General features: G+C 49.1%; 1 protein-coding gene across 9 annotated transcripts; it reads right to left on the bottom strand.

Annotated features, from left to right (window-relative positions):
* Nucleotides 1-193: 193 nt before the first annotated feature.
* Nucleotides 194-16,249, bottom strand: TRAF3IP3 (TRAF3 interacting protein 3). Of its 9 annotated transcripts, none has more exons than XM_037410501.1 (17): nt 15,680-16,248; nt 15,361-15,570; nt 12,519-12,877; nt 11,109-11,223; nt 10,523-10,580; nt 10,273-10,297; nt 9,818-9,847; nt 9,477-9,572; nt 5,332-5,403; nt 4,924-5,064; nt 4,092-4,220; nt 3,740-3,875; nt 2,900-2,962; nt 2,759-2,818; nt 2,051-2,199; nt 632-904; nt 194-458 (listed from the first exon to the last, which is right to left on the bottom strand). In XM_037410501.1, exons 3-17 carry the CDS (start codon nt 12,819-12,821, stop codon nt 375-377), a joined length of 1,734 nt encoding a protein of 577 aa, XP_037266398.1. In that variant the 5' UTR covers nt 12,822-12,877; nt 15,361-15,570; nt 15,680-16,248; the 3' UTR covers nt 194-374. The 9 variants fall into 9 exon arrangements, 8 of the variants coding, with proteins under 8 accessions (XP_037266398.1, XP_037266400.1, XP_037266397.1 ...); XM_037410503.1 differs by lacking the exon at nt 15,361-15,570 and having other exon boundaries at nt 632-745; nt 887-904; nt 15,680-16,246; XM_037410500.1 differs by lacking the exon at nt 15,361-15,570 and having other exon boundaries at nt 15,680-16,247.
* Nucleotides 16,250-16,310: the final 61 nt, after the last annotated feature.

The following is a 16,310-nucleotide window of genomic DNA, read 5'->3' as shown; positions in this document are numbered from 1 at the left end:
ATAAATAAAGGGAGAGAATTTTGTAGTCCTCTCAGCTGCTGGGCATGAAAACGGGGGAGGCTGGATCCCAAGGGCAGGGGGTGCCCCCTCCCTCCTGCCCCAGCAGCGGCAGCTGGAGTGGCTTTGTCCCTCAGCAACACAGGGACTGGCAGCGCAACCTTCAACTGGAGCCAAGTAACTAAGGCAGCCGAGGGAAGGGGTGATCTCCCAGCTTTTATTGGAGCCGCAGGGGTTTGTCTGGAGTGAGACCAGGTCAGGACATGAACCAAACATGTAACTACAAAACAGCAGAGTGTGCGCTGCAGCGAGAGCACGTTTCTGTTGGTGAAGCACAAGTCAGTTCCTGCAGTGAAGTCAGTCATTGAGAAGGTACTTCATGGTCTGTAACTTGCGAGGAAGGTGGCTATAGCCATTGCTATCATTGCCACCAGGAGAGGGATCCAGTGACCGTGCTGTCTCTGCAAGAAGCAGCAAGTGTTACTAGGAAATTAGTGGGAAGAGGAAACTTCTCATCCCAAGCAAACATGTCATTCATCTTTCCACACTGCACAAATAAATGGGAATTTTTCCCAGACCGATCTGCAGCCCCGGTCTGAAAGTACTGAGAGCTGGGGTGAGGAACGCCTCCCACCTTTCCCTGCTTGCTCTGGAAGCGGTTGAGCTCATCCCGGCACTGGCGCAGCCTGGTCAGGCAGGAGCGGTACTCCTCGCTCAGGGCCTCCAGCTCGGAGTGCAGCTCTGCGCACTGCAAGCACAGCAAGGGTCCGTTAGCAGGAGGGATCCCCTCGCTTTTGTACACACCGAGACTGGCGGGACTCCCGCAGCAGCTGCAGCGCTTCGCCTGCGCATGGGTGCTGCAGCGACAGGGGATTTTCGCTTCTGCTACCTGTATGTCCGTGTGTACCTACAGGGGACAGAGCAGAACTCAGTGTTACTGGGAATGTGGTGACAAAGGCAATGCCTGGTCTGTTACCATCCCATGACCTGCTTGGCTTAGTTGCCATCTTCCACATCACATGGGAGAAAGAAGCAATAATTATTTTTATGACTGTAGAAGCATGCAGGTCAGGAAGAAGATGTGGAGTGCAAACTCATGGCAGGGTTTACCTCTTATTCTGAAATTCAATATGCATTTCACCAACTGTGAGAGCAATTGCAGAGTCCTTTAAACACTCCAAGACATGGGACAGATGCCTTCATTGCGCTGCACAACAAAACCCAGGGAGCACCTTTTATCCTGAAGGGCCGTGCAGCATGAGACCCTGCTGCCTTCCTCGTGCGTGAGCAGCAGCTGTGGAAGGAGGCGGCAAGGGCCAACGCGGGGGCAGCTGCCCCACACCCAGCTGTTCCCTTTTGCTGTGATTGTGCTTTACAAAATCCCTTCCGCAGGTGATACTGGGTGATGCTTGATGTAGGTGGTGCACTCACTGGCACGGGTTAGTAGGACAAGCTCTTCTCCCATGTGGCTCTAAGCTCTGCTAAAGTAAGTTATAAATCCTTTTTTGTAAATCCTTGCTGAGTAATGCTGTAAGAACTGCGGGGCTGTTGGTTGGCTGAAGGCATGGTTAGATGGGAAAGAACATGTATGAGGTCTGAAAGCCTTGAATTTTTTGCAGCCCGGTTGGAAGGGCGTTACTTTTGTTAGTAGTCCCTTCCTGTTATTTGCAAGGCTTTTGTTTTCCTCCTCTCCTTCCTTTGTGCTCAGGGTTTCAGCTCTTAAAAGCGTGGCTTTAGCTTTTTCTCCGTGAGACTGTTGACTCCTGTCTGTGAGAGCAGAAATGGGTTTGTATGGGGAGGGCCCTACTGCCACGGCCCCGGGTGCCAGGCTACTGGTGCCCTCCCCTTGCATGGAGATGCTACATTAGGGGTTTAGGTAAGGCTGGTACCAGGATAAAAATTCAGCAGAGAGAATCCTTACAGGAGATAGCAAGCTTAGGCTACTTCCAGGAGCTTTTGCGTGATGTGTTGTGCTTCTGCTGGAGCACTTGCACCAGCAGCTCGCTCCCTGGCAGGTAACTCAGTCCCAGTTGTGATTCAGTGACTTCCTCACCTCGTTCTCCTTTGCTGTAAGTTGGGATGTCCTTTTCTGCATCTCATCCGTCAGATTTTCTTCTCCCTCCTCCTCTGGCTGCTCTAATAGAGTGTCTGTTTTTTCCTTGGCAGGAGTGAGAGGTGGGGTCTGCGTGGTGAAAACCTGGTCTAGAAAAGAGTCAGGCTTCTGATGAGAAACAGGTCCAGGCTTTGAGTTTGCTTTAGATCTTGTTTACCAGTGCAGTTTAAAGATAACATTTGTGTGCTATGCACGCAGCAGAGGACACAGGAGCAGAGTTAATTATCACAGTTCTGGCTCTGCTGTAGCTGCAAGTTAATCATCTTCAGAACACTATTTCTAAGCAGTTGCCAGAAATGGAGGGAAGGGAGAGTTAAAATGCCTTTTATTACTTCCCCCCCACCCCCCCCCCCCCCTCCCCTCAAGTACAGCTGTAATGCGTTATAACTGGAATGTATTTTGTTTGGAAAAAAACCGGGTGTAGCCACTGAAGTAGAATTTGCAATTAAATCGATTTATTTTTTTAAAGTGTTTGCATCATAAATACACTTACATTTTAATGTTAACTAGCAAAATCTAGTAACTTGCTTTGTGCAGCTTTAAAATAATCCTTTATTCTAAACCAATGCAGACTTCTTCTAGAGTCAGGTCTAATGTTCCCGTGGCCAGTGAGAGGAGTGCTAGGTGGGAGTTACAAAGTGTGCTGACCTTGCCTTTGCACCGCCGCCTCCAGGGTCTTCTGTTCCTTCCTCTGGTTCTCTATCAAGTCTGTGAATGCAAAAAGCTGCTTGTTATCTTCCGCATCGCTAATGCAGGCCTCTTACTCTGCACATCTTTTGTGTTACTTACCGTGCAAGTGGCTGATTGTTGCCTCTAGCATTACCTTCTGATTTTGTTCTTTTTGCAATTTATCTGAAATGGAAGGAAAATCGAGGCTGGGGTAAATCTCTGTTTATCTCTATGCAAGGATGGCAGCTTTCCCCTTCTATATGTGTGTAAAATGGAGTGGATATTACTGAACTTTCCTCTCGGAAGGGATGTGATCTTTTAAATTTTTTTTAGCTGTTAATTGCCTTTCCAGCTTTGGCAGCTGTTTCTAGTGTGCCTTACATTCTATTAATATATGGCTTATTTTAAAGCTGCTTGTGTGAGGCCTGTTATGAAAACAGAACTACCACCCATTTACTTTTCCTTGTGTTTTCAAATAGCCATGTGAAGTATGTGTGAGTTTCCTTGCCTTTATCTGAATTGGTGCTTTGGGAGCTATTAGCAGATACTTACAAGCTGGTAATCCCTAGCACCAGGCAGCAGCCCCTCAGACAGTAAGGGGCACCAGTGGGCTTGCATTGCTGGGTTTGATGGGTCTGATAAGGATGCAAAAGTCCTCATCAAAGCTGAGGACTCCTCTTTGATTTTTTTTTTTTTTTGAGGTCTCCCATTCCATCCTTTCTTCTAGAAGAGTCACTTGACTTTTTTTGAAGTCCTTGAATCTAGTTAGAAACAACTTTAGGAACCCTTTGGAAACCAGAAGCTTGCTTGGCAAGATGAGGTGTGCAGTACGTTCAGAGAGAGCGAGCCTTCTGCCTGTGTGTGTGTACTTGGCTTTGCACCAGGACTTTAAGAGTAATTTCGTTATATACTCTGTTGGTCTGGAGAATGGAGCCCCCCGCCATCCCCAGCAGACAGTACCTTCGATGGTGCTGATGTGCTCGGCCTTGAGGTGGTTGTCCTCCCGCAGGGTGCTGGCTTGCTGACGGAGCGCGGTGTGCTCACTCTGCAGGCTGCGCAGAGCTTGCTGGAGCTGCTCCTTCTGCGTGGCCGCTCGCTGGGGGCGAGAAGGGCCCCAGCATCAGCCCAGCCCTGGGCAGCCCGTGGGCCAGCCAGCTGTCTGGCAAGGAAAGGTGGCCACGAGCTGAGAACCGAGTTGTGCTTGGTCAACAGGGACTTATGATCTAGTGATCTCAACCTGGGGGCTTCCCTACTTTGCAAATGGGAAAATGTGAGCTCCCGTGGATGCTGTTCCTGCGGGGAACTGGCGTACCTGCAGTTCGCTTTGCAAAACGTGGAAGCTGTTTTCCAGCTCGGTGTGCGCCTTGGTCATTTCGGCTTTGAGCGTAGTGTAGTGCTCCTTCCAGAAGGCAAGGTCCTCTCTCGTCGCTGCCAGGCTTCTCTAGGGAAGAAGGCAAGGACCCTCGGGTGGGCTGTGACCCATGGCCGAGTGGCACTGTGCCAGACTGCCCTGAAAGCCATCCTCGGGGCTGGGGCATCGCTGCCTGTGCATCAGGGCCACGATAACCCGCGTGGGGCTGATGCCATCTGATGGCCAGAGCGAATGTGGGCAGAGGCTTTGCTGTGGGGCTGAGCTCCTGTGCTGCCAGGAGGATTTAGAAGCCTGGTAGTATCTGGGATAAGATTTACTTGTTTTTCTAAAAATACCAGTTATCCTGTAGGTCAAAGCAAATGGCTACCTCTTGGGGAACATCCATTTTCATATAAAAGAGCATCTCCAGAGGAGGCACCTCTGGAGACCTTGTCCCCAGATGTCTGTGTGTGGCTTGTCACTCCCTCTGTGTGTGCAGTGCAGAGGATGGGCCAAAGGGATGGTGGAGGGAGAAGGGATTACTGTTAAAACTGTCAAACAACAGTGTATTTCCCCAGTTGTGTGCTGGTTTTATAACCTGATGCGTGGCTCACAAAATGAGCCCAGGTTATCACTAAACTGCTTTGGACTTTGCTCAGTAGCTAAAAAATGATATTTTTGCATCTTTGTTGCTAATAACAAGCTAGTCCTTGCCTTTCCCTGAAATGTGGGGGCTCTTTGTCACTGTTGGGACTTGTTTAAAGCAAAGCCAGGTGTAAAACATGTTGCTTACCTGAGAGTTTTGCAGCTGCTGCTCTGTTTGGAGTTTGTCCTCCAGCATCTTCTGAAGAGCCTCTTTTGCCTTCTGCTCGTAGGTCTGCTTCTGGTCCTCCATCTCTATCAGGATCTTCTTCACACACTCCTTTGAGTAACTCTTGAAAGGAAGCATTAAAGTACTTGAAGGGTCTCATCTGATGTATTCCTAATCCTGCTAAATTTGAAGATTAGCACATCCAGAGTGTGTAAATGCTATTGCTGATTTGCTGTATAGCATTGCTTCAGCAAAGAGGAAAAATCGTTTTCAGATCCATATCTAATCAGATTGCTCTAGAAACTGAGACCCAACCTAATTACATGGTCTGGTATTTCATTTTGGTGCCTTTATTCTCCCATGTTTGTTTCTCAGTCAATCAGACATTACCTGGGTGCAAGCCTGCAGCTGATTTTCAAGCGCCCTTAGTTTACACTTTAGTTTATCTTCATTCAGCTGACCCTGGGGAAAAAACACAATTGAATTGATATGTGGAATCATGAACTATACAATAAGACCCCAGTATTTTGTTAGCTTGCGGTTTTGATCCCCTTTCTCACTCCATCTGTAATAGTGTGGTCAAAGTCTTTTCAATGCTCAGAGCTCAAATAAACCTTCACCATCTCAGAATAAATGGGATATGGGGGAAGTAAAACTTCTATGCATTGAAAAATTCTCCTGAGGCAGTTCTACTGGTTGCTGGGTGCAGGTATGTGCAGCGAGATGAGAAGTTAAGAGCAAGGGGATTTCAGGTTCGTCTGGACAGGTCTGGCAGAAGCCTAGCTGCCGCCTGTCCCCATGTGCAGCCCTCTTCCCTGGCTGGTGGTTCCTCCTTGCAGCGCTCCTTGCCTAAAGCTCCAGCTGGTGCTAAGGTCTTGTCTTGCTGGTTCCCTTAGGAAATAGGTTGGGTCCGCATTGCAACATCTAGCAGTTGGGCAGGGGGATAGAGGACAACAGCGATGATTCATTTTCCTTATTATAATCTCCTCTCGGTGTTAGTCAGGCTTCTTGGGTTTTGTGAAACCAAACTGCATGCAAATTCAGATAAAATTTCTAGCAAAGAGTTCATGTAGGCTGTTTTTCCACCACCAGTACTGAGAACGCTGGTATCCTCTCAGCTTACTGCTGTTTGAAGTCAAGCCTGTGAAAACAACCCCTTGATGCTGCAGGAATGGCTGTTAGACCCAAGCAAAACCAGATTCTCTGGCGTCTTAGCACTGTTTACATTTGCACAGAAGTTTACGTTCCCAAAGACCAAATCTTCCCAGTTCAGTTGTTGATACAAAGAACTGAAGGCTCTGTCCTCTTAGAGTAGGTGGAGTTTTGAGAAGTATTTTCATACATGAAATATTATGCCTAGTTTTTCCTCTGCAGTGTAATTTATTCTGCTCTCTGCAAAGGTTCACGTTGGATGGCGGTGGTGTTACGGCTGTTGTGCACAGATGTAAATGACTGTGCAAAGTACAAGGCGACAGAGCACTGGGCCCTTCCTACGCTTTAGAGCAGAAATGTGCTGGTGAACTCCTTTCATGGAGATGCAGCTTATAAATTGGCAAAAACATATAGTGTAAAGATTTCTCTAAATGGCATAAGCTGTCTGTTAGGGCTGTTAGCAGAACAGCATGGCAGTGAGGAGTGACTGCATGTGTGCGTATATGTGGGAGGGGATAAGAAATTATGCTTCTGACCAGTAAAGTTATGAGCAAATCTCGATCAAGCGCTTATATTGAAGATTACCTACATGAAAGGGGTGGCTTAAAAACCCCCCAAAACCCCAAACACCCCCCACCCCAAACAAAATAAATAAATAAAAAAACCCCAAAACACACACACAACCCCCCCAAACAGAAACCCCCACAAAACCACAAAAAACCAAACCCAAAACAAACAAACAAACAAACCAACCCCAAACCAACCAACCAAAACAACAGCAAAAACCCCTCTGCCAGCCACCACTGTCAGATGGTGGTAGCTTTTCCTCTCTTTGCAGTGGCTCTGGTGACACTGTTTGAACGCTACCTGGGGATCCCTGCACTGAGCCTCACTGGAGCGCACAAAGACACCGATTTTAAAGCAAGGCGGAGAAAGGGATTAGGGCTAATGTGCTCAAAAATACGCCCACTCTTGCAAATACAGTATTTGAATCCTGTGCAGCCCTCTCCTTCAGAGAGTCAGAGGTTACCTGAATGGGCGGCTCCAAAACCTCTCCCAAACTCTTCTGCGTTTCTCTACTGCTGTCATTTAAAGTGCCATGTAAGTATTTTAAATTGGTTTTGGCTGACGGCCGTAGTGTTTTGGTTGTTCTGTGATCAGTGAATTCTCTGATACTCCTTCCCTTAATCATATTAAATAGTTGGTTTAAAGCAGTAACAATCAATGCTGTTTCTGGAAGGCTTCCAGTTTGCCCAAACACAATGCTGGCGCTAGAAAAAGAACTAGTAGCGATGCACTGGAAAAGACAAAGAGCTTAAACTTTACAGAGCTGCGAGGGACTCCCAAAAGTCAGGCTCAGCTTCAGAGGTCAGGAGGGGAAGAATAATATATTAAAGTAGCGATTTTCTTCTGTATTAAGAGTAATTAATTTCAAGCTGTTCTCTTCTTAATTATAATCGAGACTTACTTAGCTTCCTTCATCTGGCTGCCTTTTTGAATCAACTAAGCAAATTTTACCACAGATGGGGGATTTAAGGTACAGACCTGTAGTAGGAAGGTCTCCCTAACCCAGAAGTAAAATCATGGGAGGGGGGAGGAACTGAATGCTTTATCCCTTCAGTTTAATGACACCGCCGTCCTCCTGCGGAGTATTCACTTGCTCCATCAAGACAGAAGCACCCATGAACACAAGCAGCGCCTCAAAAATTACTCTGGGGCTGTTTCAGGAGCTACTGCCGTAGCGTTCACATGTGTGCAATAGCATTTCTTTGAAACCCAAAATATTAGAAAGGATTAAAAAGCTGCTGCAACAAACATTCAGCATCTTGCCTCAGCCTGCAAGTGGGCAACCAAGCCTCAGTTTCCACAGCACAGGGTTAAGGTATAGGACCTGTCCATACCTCCCCTTGCCAGCACCTCCTGGAGCAGCCCCTTGCCCCTGCCCGCAGCTACCAGGAGACTCCCTCCGAGCAGACAGCAGCTGCCTTGCTTGCCCTGTTGTCTCCATTGCCAGCGGCAAGTTAATTTTTAGTCTGCCAAAAGGCTGAATGCAAGATGCAGCAGCAAAGTCTCTCTTCTGCAGCAGAGATAGCAAGAAGCAAAGTGCACCCACCTGTTTCTAATCTGAGGTTTCATGGCTACTTCCTGCAGAGTGTGTCAGGGTGTTTTTTCCTGCTCATATTATATTTGAAGAAGCAAGCGAAGGCGGAAGTTTCTAACCACAGAACATCTAACGCAAGTTTTTTGTACTATCTCACCCAATCATTCGCTTTTCTGCCCCAACAGAACTTTCAAACTGCTTTTTTAATGGCACAATGAACTTTAAATTAATGTTTGATTTAATAATCCTTTGTAAAACACTATATATATTGCATAAAATGCATCACCTTAATTTTACCCCCTGATAACAAAAAATTTTTCCCTTGGTCCTTGTTCAACACTGCCCAGAGGATTTTCTTTGAGCTGCAGGGAAACAGGTTGATGAAGGGCCATGATTCCACAGTGCACTTAAGGCTAAGCAGGCGTGTGAGAGCATCGTGGTACTGAGTCCCTCGACCTGTGTTTGGGGCCCAGGACCCATCTCTGAAAGGGACAGGGGCAGTGGTGTGTTCGGAGGATGTCCCTGCGCATCCCAGTGAGGAGCACACTGGTGGCTGGCAGCTTGGCAGGAGCTGCGTGTGCTGGGTGGGTGGGTTAGCTGTTGTGTGCTCAGGTTAAGAAACCGTCTGGCTTTTCCCCCATCCAGTACTTGGGTGCACCGGTTTGGTGCACCTAAAATTTTTAGGGGCGGGGGGGGAGGGGGAAGGAAAAAATAAATTGGTTCAAGATACTTGAAACTTGTTTTGACTAGGAAAGAAAACTTGGTGGAAGATGGTTGTTTGGGTTTATTCTGATTATTTGCTTCCATTTACATGCTTCTGTTCTTTATTTAAGAACAAGTGGGAAAGGCGAGTATAAACAACCCAAACCTTACAGGAGAAACGGGTTTTACATTTCCTGTTGATCTGAGAGCAAAGTACTTTTGTAACTATTTTTAGGGCACAAAAGGGAAAACTTCAAGCAAAGCGACCCCCTAACTTCTGAGTTTATATTCAACCCTCCCTAAAAGGAAAGGCGATAGCAAGGAAAGAGGCAGAGCAAACAGCTTCTCGTGGGGAACGGTTCTGCGTGGTGTCTTCCCTGTGAGGTGACAACGTTGCGTTTAAAACCTGTAACGTTTCCATGCCTGTAGAGGCACCGAAGCTGGGCAGAGATAGAGCTTGGCTCCGAGCGAGGAGGGGAGACATGTGGGGTGCTCCTGCTTCTGCACACAAGCCCCCTCCCATCGAGGCAAAACCTCCCCCCAGCACCAGCAGGAATTGCCTCCTGCAGCTCTCTGGTACCTGCCAGGATTTTTCTGATGCTTGCAGCAGCGTGGAGAAAAGCTCCTGCAAAATTACCATCTTCTGCTTGAGCAGCAGCTCGCGGTGCAGGGCCTCCTGTGGGGAAGAGAGAGCTGGTCAGCGGGGACCCTCTGCTCCCCTCTGGCTCGGGCCCAGGGCTTGGGCCACTCGGGGGGTTTCGGGCAGGTCTTTGAATTCAGTGGCTTATCTGTAGGTTTTCTTGGCCACATTGAAATCTGGTGTGTAACACCCATTTGGTTAATAATAATTAAAAACAAGGTATTGCTGTGCTTGCCCAAGACCTGTTTTCCCAGTGGGTACTTCACATATTTGGTACCTACCTTCAGGTAGTTGGACAGCTGCACGATTTCCTGAAAGGGAAAGGGCAAATGTTGGAAAAGGATGGGGTTGTTTCAGTTTGGAAACATTTTATGAGCTGGCTACAAAATCCAAATATTTTGAAGTACAGCTGAAGTTGACAGGCTGTGTCTGGGTGGAGGAGCAGAGCCTGCTGGGGATTCGTTTGCTTTGTCCAGGGAAGCAAAAATATTTTCTGCAGCAGCGTACAGCATTGGGGTTATGGCATCTTTGCCACGCAGTGTATCAAATCAGGGCAGGGACTGAATGAGAACAGTTGATATCCATGGGACAGGAGTGCCTTTTTCTCCTATGGGAGCAGTGTCATTATTTTTGAAACTATAGAAATTTAGCACTAGTCAGTGTCCCAGTCAGAAATTTTAGAAACTGATTTCATTTGCAGGAGTTCAAGGTTAGTTGTTATCTGTATTTTCCTTACCTTATTTAAAACTGCTATTCCACAACTAAAAAAATATAAAAATAAAAATTGTGTTACTGAAGTACGGGGATGCAGGGGTTTGCAGCAGTCCATGGCTCTGGACACCAGCTGCTCGCCCCCAGCCCCAGCAGAGTGCAGGTGTTTGCCCAGCCAAAGCCGGTGCTGGGGTGAAGCGTGTTTGGGCATCGGGGGCCGCTGCCCTGCGGTATCTGAATTCACAGCCCAGGGAGCTGGGGGAGGACCGGCTTACTCTGTCTGCTGGCTTGAGTCTTTCACTCCTGCGCCTGGGTTTGTAAGGGTCTGGGTTCCTGTGAAAGCAGAGCGAAAGGACGTGAATGATCCCTGCCCTGTCTGAGGGGCCGTGATGTTCTTCTGTTTGGGTGTCTCTCTCTGCTCTCAGACGGCATTGCATCTAGGATGGAGAGCAGTTCTTTAAACAGTGCCCAGTAATGTAGCGCAATAGGGACAAGAGGCAGAGTCCTGCTCAGATGGACAGAGAAGTAGAAGTTAAGTAACCCTGCTGACTGAAGCTAGCCCCCAGACCCCTGAATAGTCTGGGGTGCTTACAGGGAAGTTGTAGGGCAGAGCATTGCTCAGCAGCACTGGTGGTTAAGCTGTGAGCTGGGCTTGTTTATTCCTCCACAGGAAAAATAGTCTTAACACCTGCAGTCTGCAAGGGAAACTCCAACCAGGATGGTAAAGCTTAGCACAGGTGTGGGGCTGCTGACAGGGGAGCTCGTGTTAGGGGGGAGCCACCAGCTCGATGGAGGCTTAGAGGTGGGAGGGAAACGTGGCAGCTGCTGCTGTGCCGGGAAACCCGAGCATCCCTCACCTACCTTGGGTGTTCATGGAGGCACCTTGCCTGGGGACAGCTTCTGCCGAAATGCCGAGGGGGACACTGAGGCTGAGCGGGGGGTGTGCAGGAAGGAACGTGGGGCAGCTCCATGGGTGCTGGAACAAGAGGGCAAGCGCGAGTCAGCATCTCACAGCCCATTCTGGAGAGGAATGGAGGGGAAGGGGCTGTGGCTGGGCCAGGCTTTGTACCTGCAGTGACCTGTGGGTGAAAAACATCCAGGAGATGCCAAGAAACCATGGCAAATCCATGAGGACCTGCTGCTTTTGCTGCAGCAGCTCTAGAGCTCTGTGGGGAAGTGGAGGAAACCTGCTGGCTTCTGTGGGGGTGGGGCACACACACCCCAGAACAGGACAAGGAACCTCCTCAAAGTGTCTTGAGCTGTTTTTGGAAAAGTTGAGGACTCATGGTGGCAGTGGGCTGGGTCCCTGGGTCAGGTCTCTGCTAACTCTTTGGCCTCCTTGGAGCAGAGGTACCTGTTCTGCAGCGCTTCCCCCCAGGGCTGGGGAGCAGAGTGCTCACCCCCTCGCCCCTCTGCACGCCCCCCAGCCTCTTGCCCCTGGCTACCTCTGCAAAACCAAACAGGGGAAGGTGCTGTGCATGGGCCGTGTGCATGTAAATGCTTGTTCCAGATTCCTGCTGTCTAGCGGGTGATTAAACCCGGTGAACCAAGCGGCAACAGGAGGCAGGTAATTGCTGTGCACGCTCCTGTGCTGCGAAGGGAGCTTGAGGGTGTGCCTGTGTTAAGTCATCTCGCGTTCCACCATCCCTGCTCACGTAGCTTTGTGAAGCCTCTAGGATGAACTTGCAATGTACCGGGAAAATTGTTTGTTTTGCATGGGGATACCAATTTGGAAGGAAATCTGTTTGGCTCTCAGGTTGGGGTGTTTTGCGCTGCATCATTCTATAGGTGATACTCGAGGTGGTGAGCCCTCTGGGTTACTGTGTTAGCTGTGCAGCACAGGGTAGGTAATGAGTACCAGGGAGTTGCCAAATTCCTGCACCCCTCCTGCTAACAGCAAAGGTGATGGAGGGAAGCCAGGTGTTTAGAGCTTAGTTTTCAAGGGTAAAAATAATTTGTGTAAGTGCAAAACTGTAGTCTAGTGGCTAGGATGTGGGGCTGTACTTGGAGAAACGGCAGAAAATCTCTTGTCTGGTTCAGGGTTTGGAAAACAGGAGAGGAGTATGCTGGGGGTGAGGTGACAGCATTTACCTGTTCCCAGCTCTGCGGTTTATAAGGAAATGCACGTTTTTGTTTGTGCATTCTCACTTACTGGCTGTACTGTGTTTGGATCCCAATGCTGTTGCGATCGTTGGACAGGTTGTGGATGCTTTAGTGGGTGCTAGCTGGAGCAGGCAGAGCAGTGAGCTGTGCTCCGGGGGCGGGCGTTACCTGGAGCAGGTCGGGTGGTCTTGACTCCACCTGTGAGGAGGGGTCCAGCGGGATGCATGCTTTAGGCTCGCGTCCCAGCAGTGTCTTTCCAGCATCGCTTGCCAGGTTTCTCCTTCTCAGGAATTCCTTTTCCCGAGGACTCTGCAACGGTTCCTCCACTCCCCTCCCGAGGCGCCGGCAGGTTGTCACATTGTTTCGCCGTCGCAGGGTCTCCCGCAACTCATGCCGCCGCTCGCACTTCTCATCGTAGCTCTCGCTCGGGCGCCTGTGCTGCAGCCGTGCCTTCTCAGGCTGGCTGATCATGTTGGGTGCAGATCTACTGGTGAGACGCCCCCTCTTTTGCTCTGGGGTCCTCTGCCCTGATGAAACCAAGGGAAAAGACGCGATCTGAGTGAAAACTAGTTATTTCTAAGATTAAGTGAATGTGCAGTATTGGACACTGATCCTGGAGTCTCGTGCAGTGGATGCAAGTGATGCTCCTGGAGAAATCTGTTGTCTGTGAACTTGTGTGTAAAACACACCACACTGCGCCTGCGCATCCCTCGGGTGGCTGCTGACCCAGGGGGTGCTGAGAACAGAATTTCCAACAGTTAACACAACCTCATGAAGCTGGCCTGATTACCAAGCAATGATGCTTCCACTGCTTCCCCTGAGAGAATTCCTTTCCTAATAAAATAAAATCCATCTGTTATTCAAACAAATTCTTTTGTGCATACTTCTAGAGCTCTTTAGGCAACATAAAACCCAGGAAGAAAGATAGCTGCTATTTCTGCAGTAAACTTCTTCTAAGTGTGTTTTTCTTTTGCCCGGGTGTGGGTTTTTTTGTTTTTGGGGTTTTTTTTGATGGGTCCAAATATAGTGGTGCTGTGGTGTGACTTACTCTTCAAGCAGTTGCATTTTATTTCTTAGTAGTAGCTGCCTTTTCTGTGTGCCGACAGAGATCTGGAGCAATGGAAACCTTGTAGTGTTGTAGGGGTTGGGTGGGTTTTTTTGGTGGGGTGGGTTGGTTGGTTGCATTTTTTTAATGGACTGCCTGGCAAAGTCCCTGCAGGTCTGAGCACACCTGCTCTCTGACGGCCACAGCTGCAAAGTGCTTTTCTCCTGGTTGCTCCCTCCCTCCCCAGCTCTTGGGTCAGGTGCTGTGTACCACTTGACCCTCTGCTTGCCCGCCCTACGGGCTGCAGCCCTGGGTCTGCGTTAGCCAAGCTGTGACTTGGTCCCTTCACTGCAAATACAAGAGCGGTGACTGATCATTGCGATTTGGGATTAATTCATCGTTAAGCTGTGCTCAAGAACTGGGGGCACAGGCTCTCAATGGTACCAGGTTGCCTTGGGCACGAATTCTGCCTCTGTTTCTGTGGCCTGGCCAAAGGAGGAGCTCCTCCGTTTCAGCACTGCTCCACTGTCTGTGTGCATGACAGGGCATAGATATGAAACCGCCTCCCTCCCTCTGCACAGCTGCAAGCTGCCAGTGCATTGGTTTTTACTGTACTTTGGTCATATTGAGTGTATCGGGGCCTTTGCCTCTGCATCAGTCTAAGAGAAAGCTGAGCAATAACTTCTCATGACTGCTCCTCTTCTTTCCTCCCCTTGAGCAAAAGCCCTGTCCCCTTCTCTTCCTTTACCCCATCGGCAGGGAAGAGGCTCGTCACCCCCGTGCATATCCCATGAGCATTTCTCAGCGGGTGCCAAGCCCCAGGGGTCTCGGCCTGGGAGCTGCTGTGGCCGTGTCTGTTGTGGGGCTTTTCTCATATTTAGTAAATCATGTTAATGTAGGAAGAGGGGGGCGGAATTTTGTCTCAAACTGCAGGTTAAATATTCTCCAGTGTCAAACAAAACCGCCAAAACTTCATTGGTCTCATTCGGTCTCGAGCAATTAGGAAGTTGTTGAGTCTAATGGAAAAAAAAATGGGAACAAGTAAACCCCATTTACATAATACTTCCGTGCTTTTTAGTCTGCGTTAAAATCTGCTCCATAATTCTTTTTATTGTCCTTGTGCTGGCTCTGGTGTACTCAAAGCTCATCACTAGTGCACCTCTTCGCTGCAGGGGCTCCCTTTGGAAGGGGAGTGGCACTTTTGGGCCGTCAGCTCTTGCTCTGGGCAGGGAAGGTGCCTGCAACCCCCCCCGCCAGGACACTGCTCCCGGCGCTGCGCCACGGGGGTGGAGGCTTTGAGACCCCTGAAGCATGGCACTGCACTTCTGTTCATTTTTATTTGAATATTCTCCTCTTTGAATAGTTTCTGAAGCAGCTCTAATTTTAGCTTAATTTTTCTGAAGGATCCCAAAATTATTTCATTATTCAGGTGTTTCTTATTGTGATGTGCTTACAGCTAGAGGGGTATAAAAGGCTGAGCAAGTTGTTCCTGTGCAGCTTTCATGTCCGTACCATAAGGATCCCTTTCCTTTTGGAGCACACGTGCTTTCCTTGGCCCGACAGGCAAGGCAAGGTCTGGCCAACAGCTTCACGCAGAGAAATGCAGGTTGGATGTATGCCAACAGCCCGCAACGTGCTCCCTTGAAGCTGGGTATGAAATCTGTAGCTTGTATCTGCAGTGAAACTTCTCCAAACTCTTCAGGGCGCTTGAAAAGCATTTTTCAACCAATTTTTTCTTAATTTTAGAAACTGTTCAATTGCATGTTCAATCCCAGACTCGGATGTCCTGCTCGCTTCCCACTCATCCAGCTTGTCCTGTTGGGAATAGCTGAGCCCCTCTCCCACCTGCACTGCCTCTGGCTGCCCAGCCTGTCCCAAGAGCAGCTGTTGTAATAGCCTCAGTTAACCAAAAAATGTGCTTTAAAGGAAGGTAAGGCTTAAAGAAATACACAGTCCATTACTCACCCCAAGCTGAGCAAACTGTTGAGGCCTTCTTGACAAGCTAATACTCTATTTCCGCCTTCTGTTACCCCAAACTACCCTCTCTAATTAAAAAACATGTCCTTTATCTTTGCTTGCCAAGCTGTTGCGCTTCTCGCTTCAAGGGAAACAAAAAAAAAAAAAAAATACTTCTTGCTGGTTCATGTTACAACCTCCTGGTGTCAATCCTGTCGGCTGAAAGCGGGGTGAAAAAAGAGGGGAAAAAGGTGGGTGCTGCTGCCTTGGGCGCGGCAGCCTCTGCGCCCCTCTACCCCTCGCCAGCCCCAGCGCTGCGGGCACTTACCTGGCCCGAGGGGTCCCGTCCTACCCTGTGAGCGCAGTGGAGGAGCCAGGGGTTATCAGGCACGAACACGCTCCAACTGTCATCTTCACGCCAACCACCTCATTTTGCTGCTCTCACTCTTTTTCTTGCTCTGTAAAACAGGAAACGTTGCAGCCGCAGCCGAGCCCCGGTTCCTGTCTCTGCTGACAGCCCGGCTGCGGGGCGCAGGGGCCTGCCTCGCGGGGGATTCGGGGTATCCTGGGACCCCAAGGTGTCTAGCTTCTCTCTACGCAGAGCTAGCAGTTATCTTTTGGGCCATCTGCCTTTACTAGTCTCCAACAGGCGGAGGTTGAGCGCTGGTTCGCAGAGCTGCTTGTGGCACTTGGTGACGGAGTCTCCCCGAGCTGCTTTGGGGTAGAGAAATCCAGACTTAGGGAAGTACAGTAATGCTATTATTTTAAGGCTTCTTGCAGATTGGAAAGGAAAAAAAGTGTGTATCGGCAGCTGAGGAGAGGTCATGTATGGCAGAAATTCATTAAGGTCTTTAGGAAGTGAAAGCAGCGTTAATGCAAATCATGCAGGGAGGTTGGTTTAACCAGCTGGGCGCTGATAAGGGCTCTATGCCTGTTTGCATGGAAGAGGAATGTAAGTA

This window comes from Falco rusticolus, chromosome 17, assembly GCF_015220075.1.
Source record: "Falco rusticolus isolate bFalRus1 chromosome 17, bFalRus1.pri, whole genome shotgun sequence".
Classification (NCBI taxonomy): Eukaryota; Metazoa; Chordata; class Aves; order Falconiformes; family Falconidae; genus Falco; species Falco rusticolus.
Note: the sequence above shows the minus strand (reverse complement) of the source record. Positions and strands in the feature narration are given on the sequence as shown.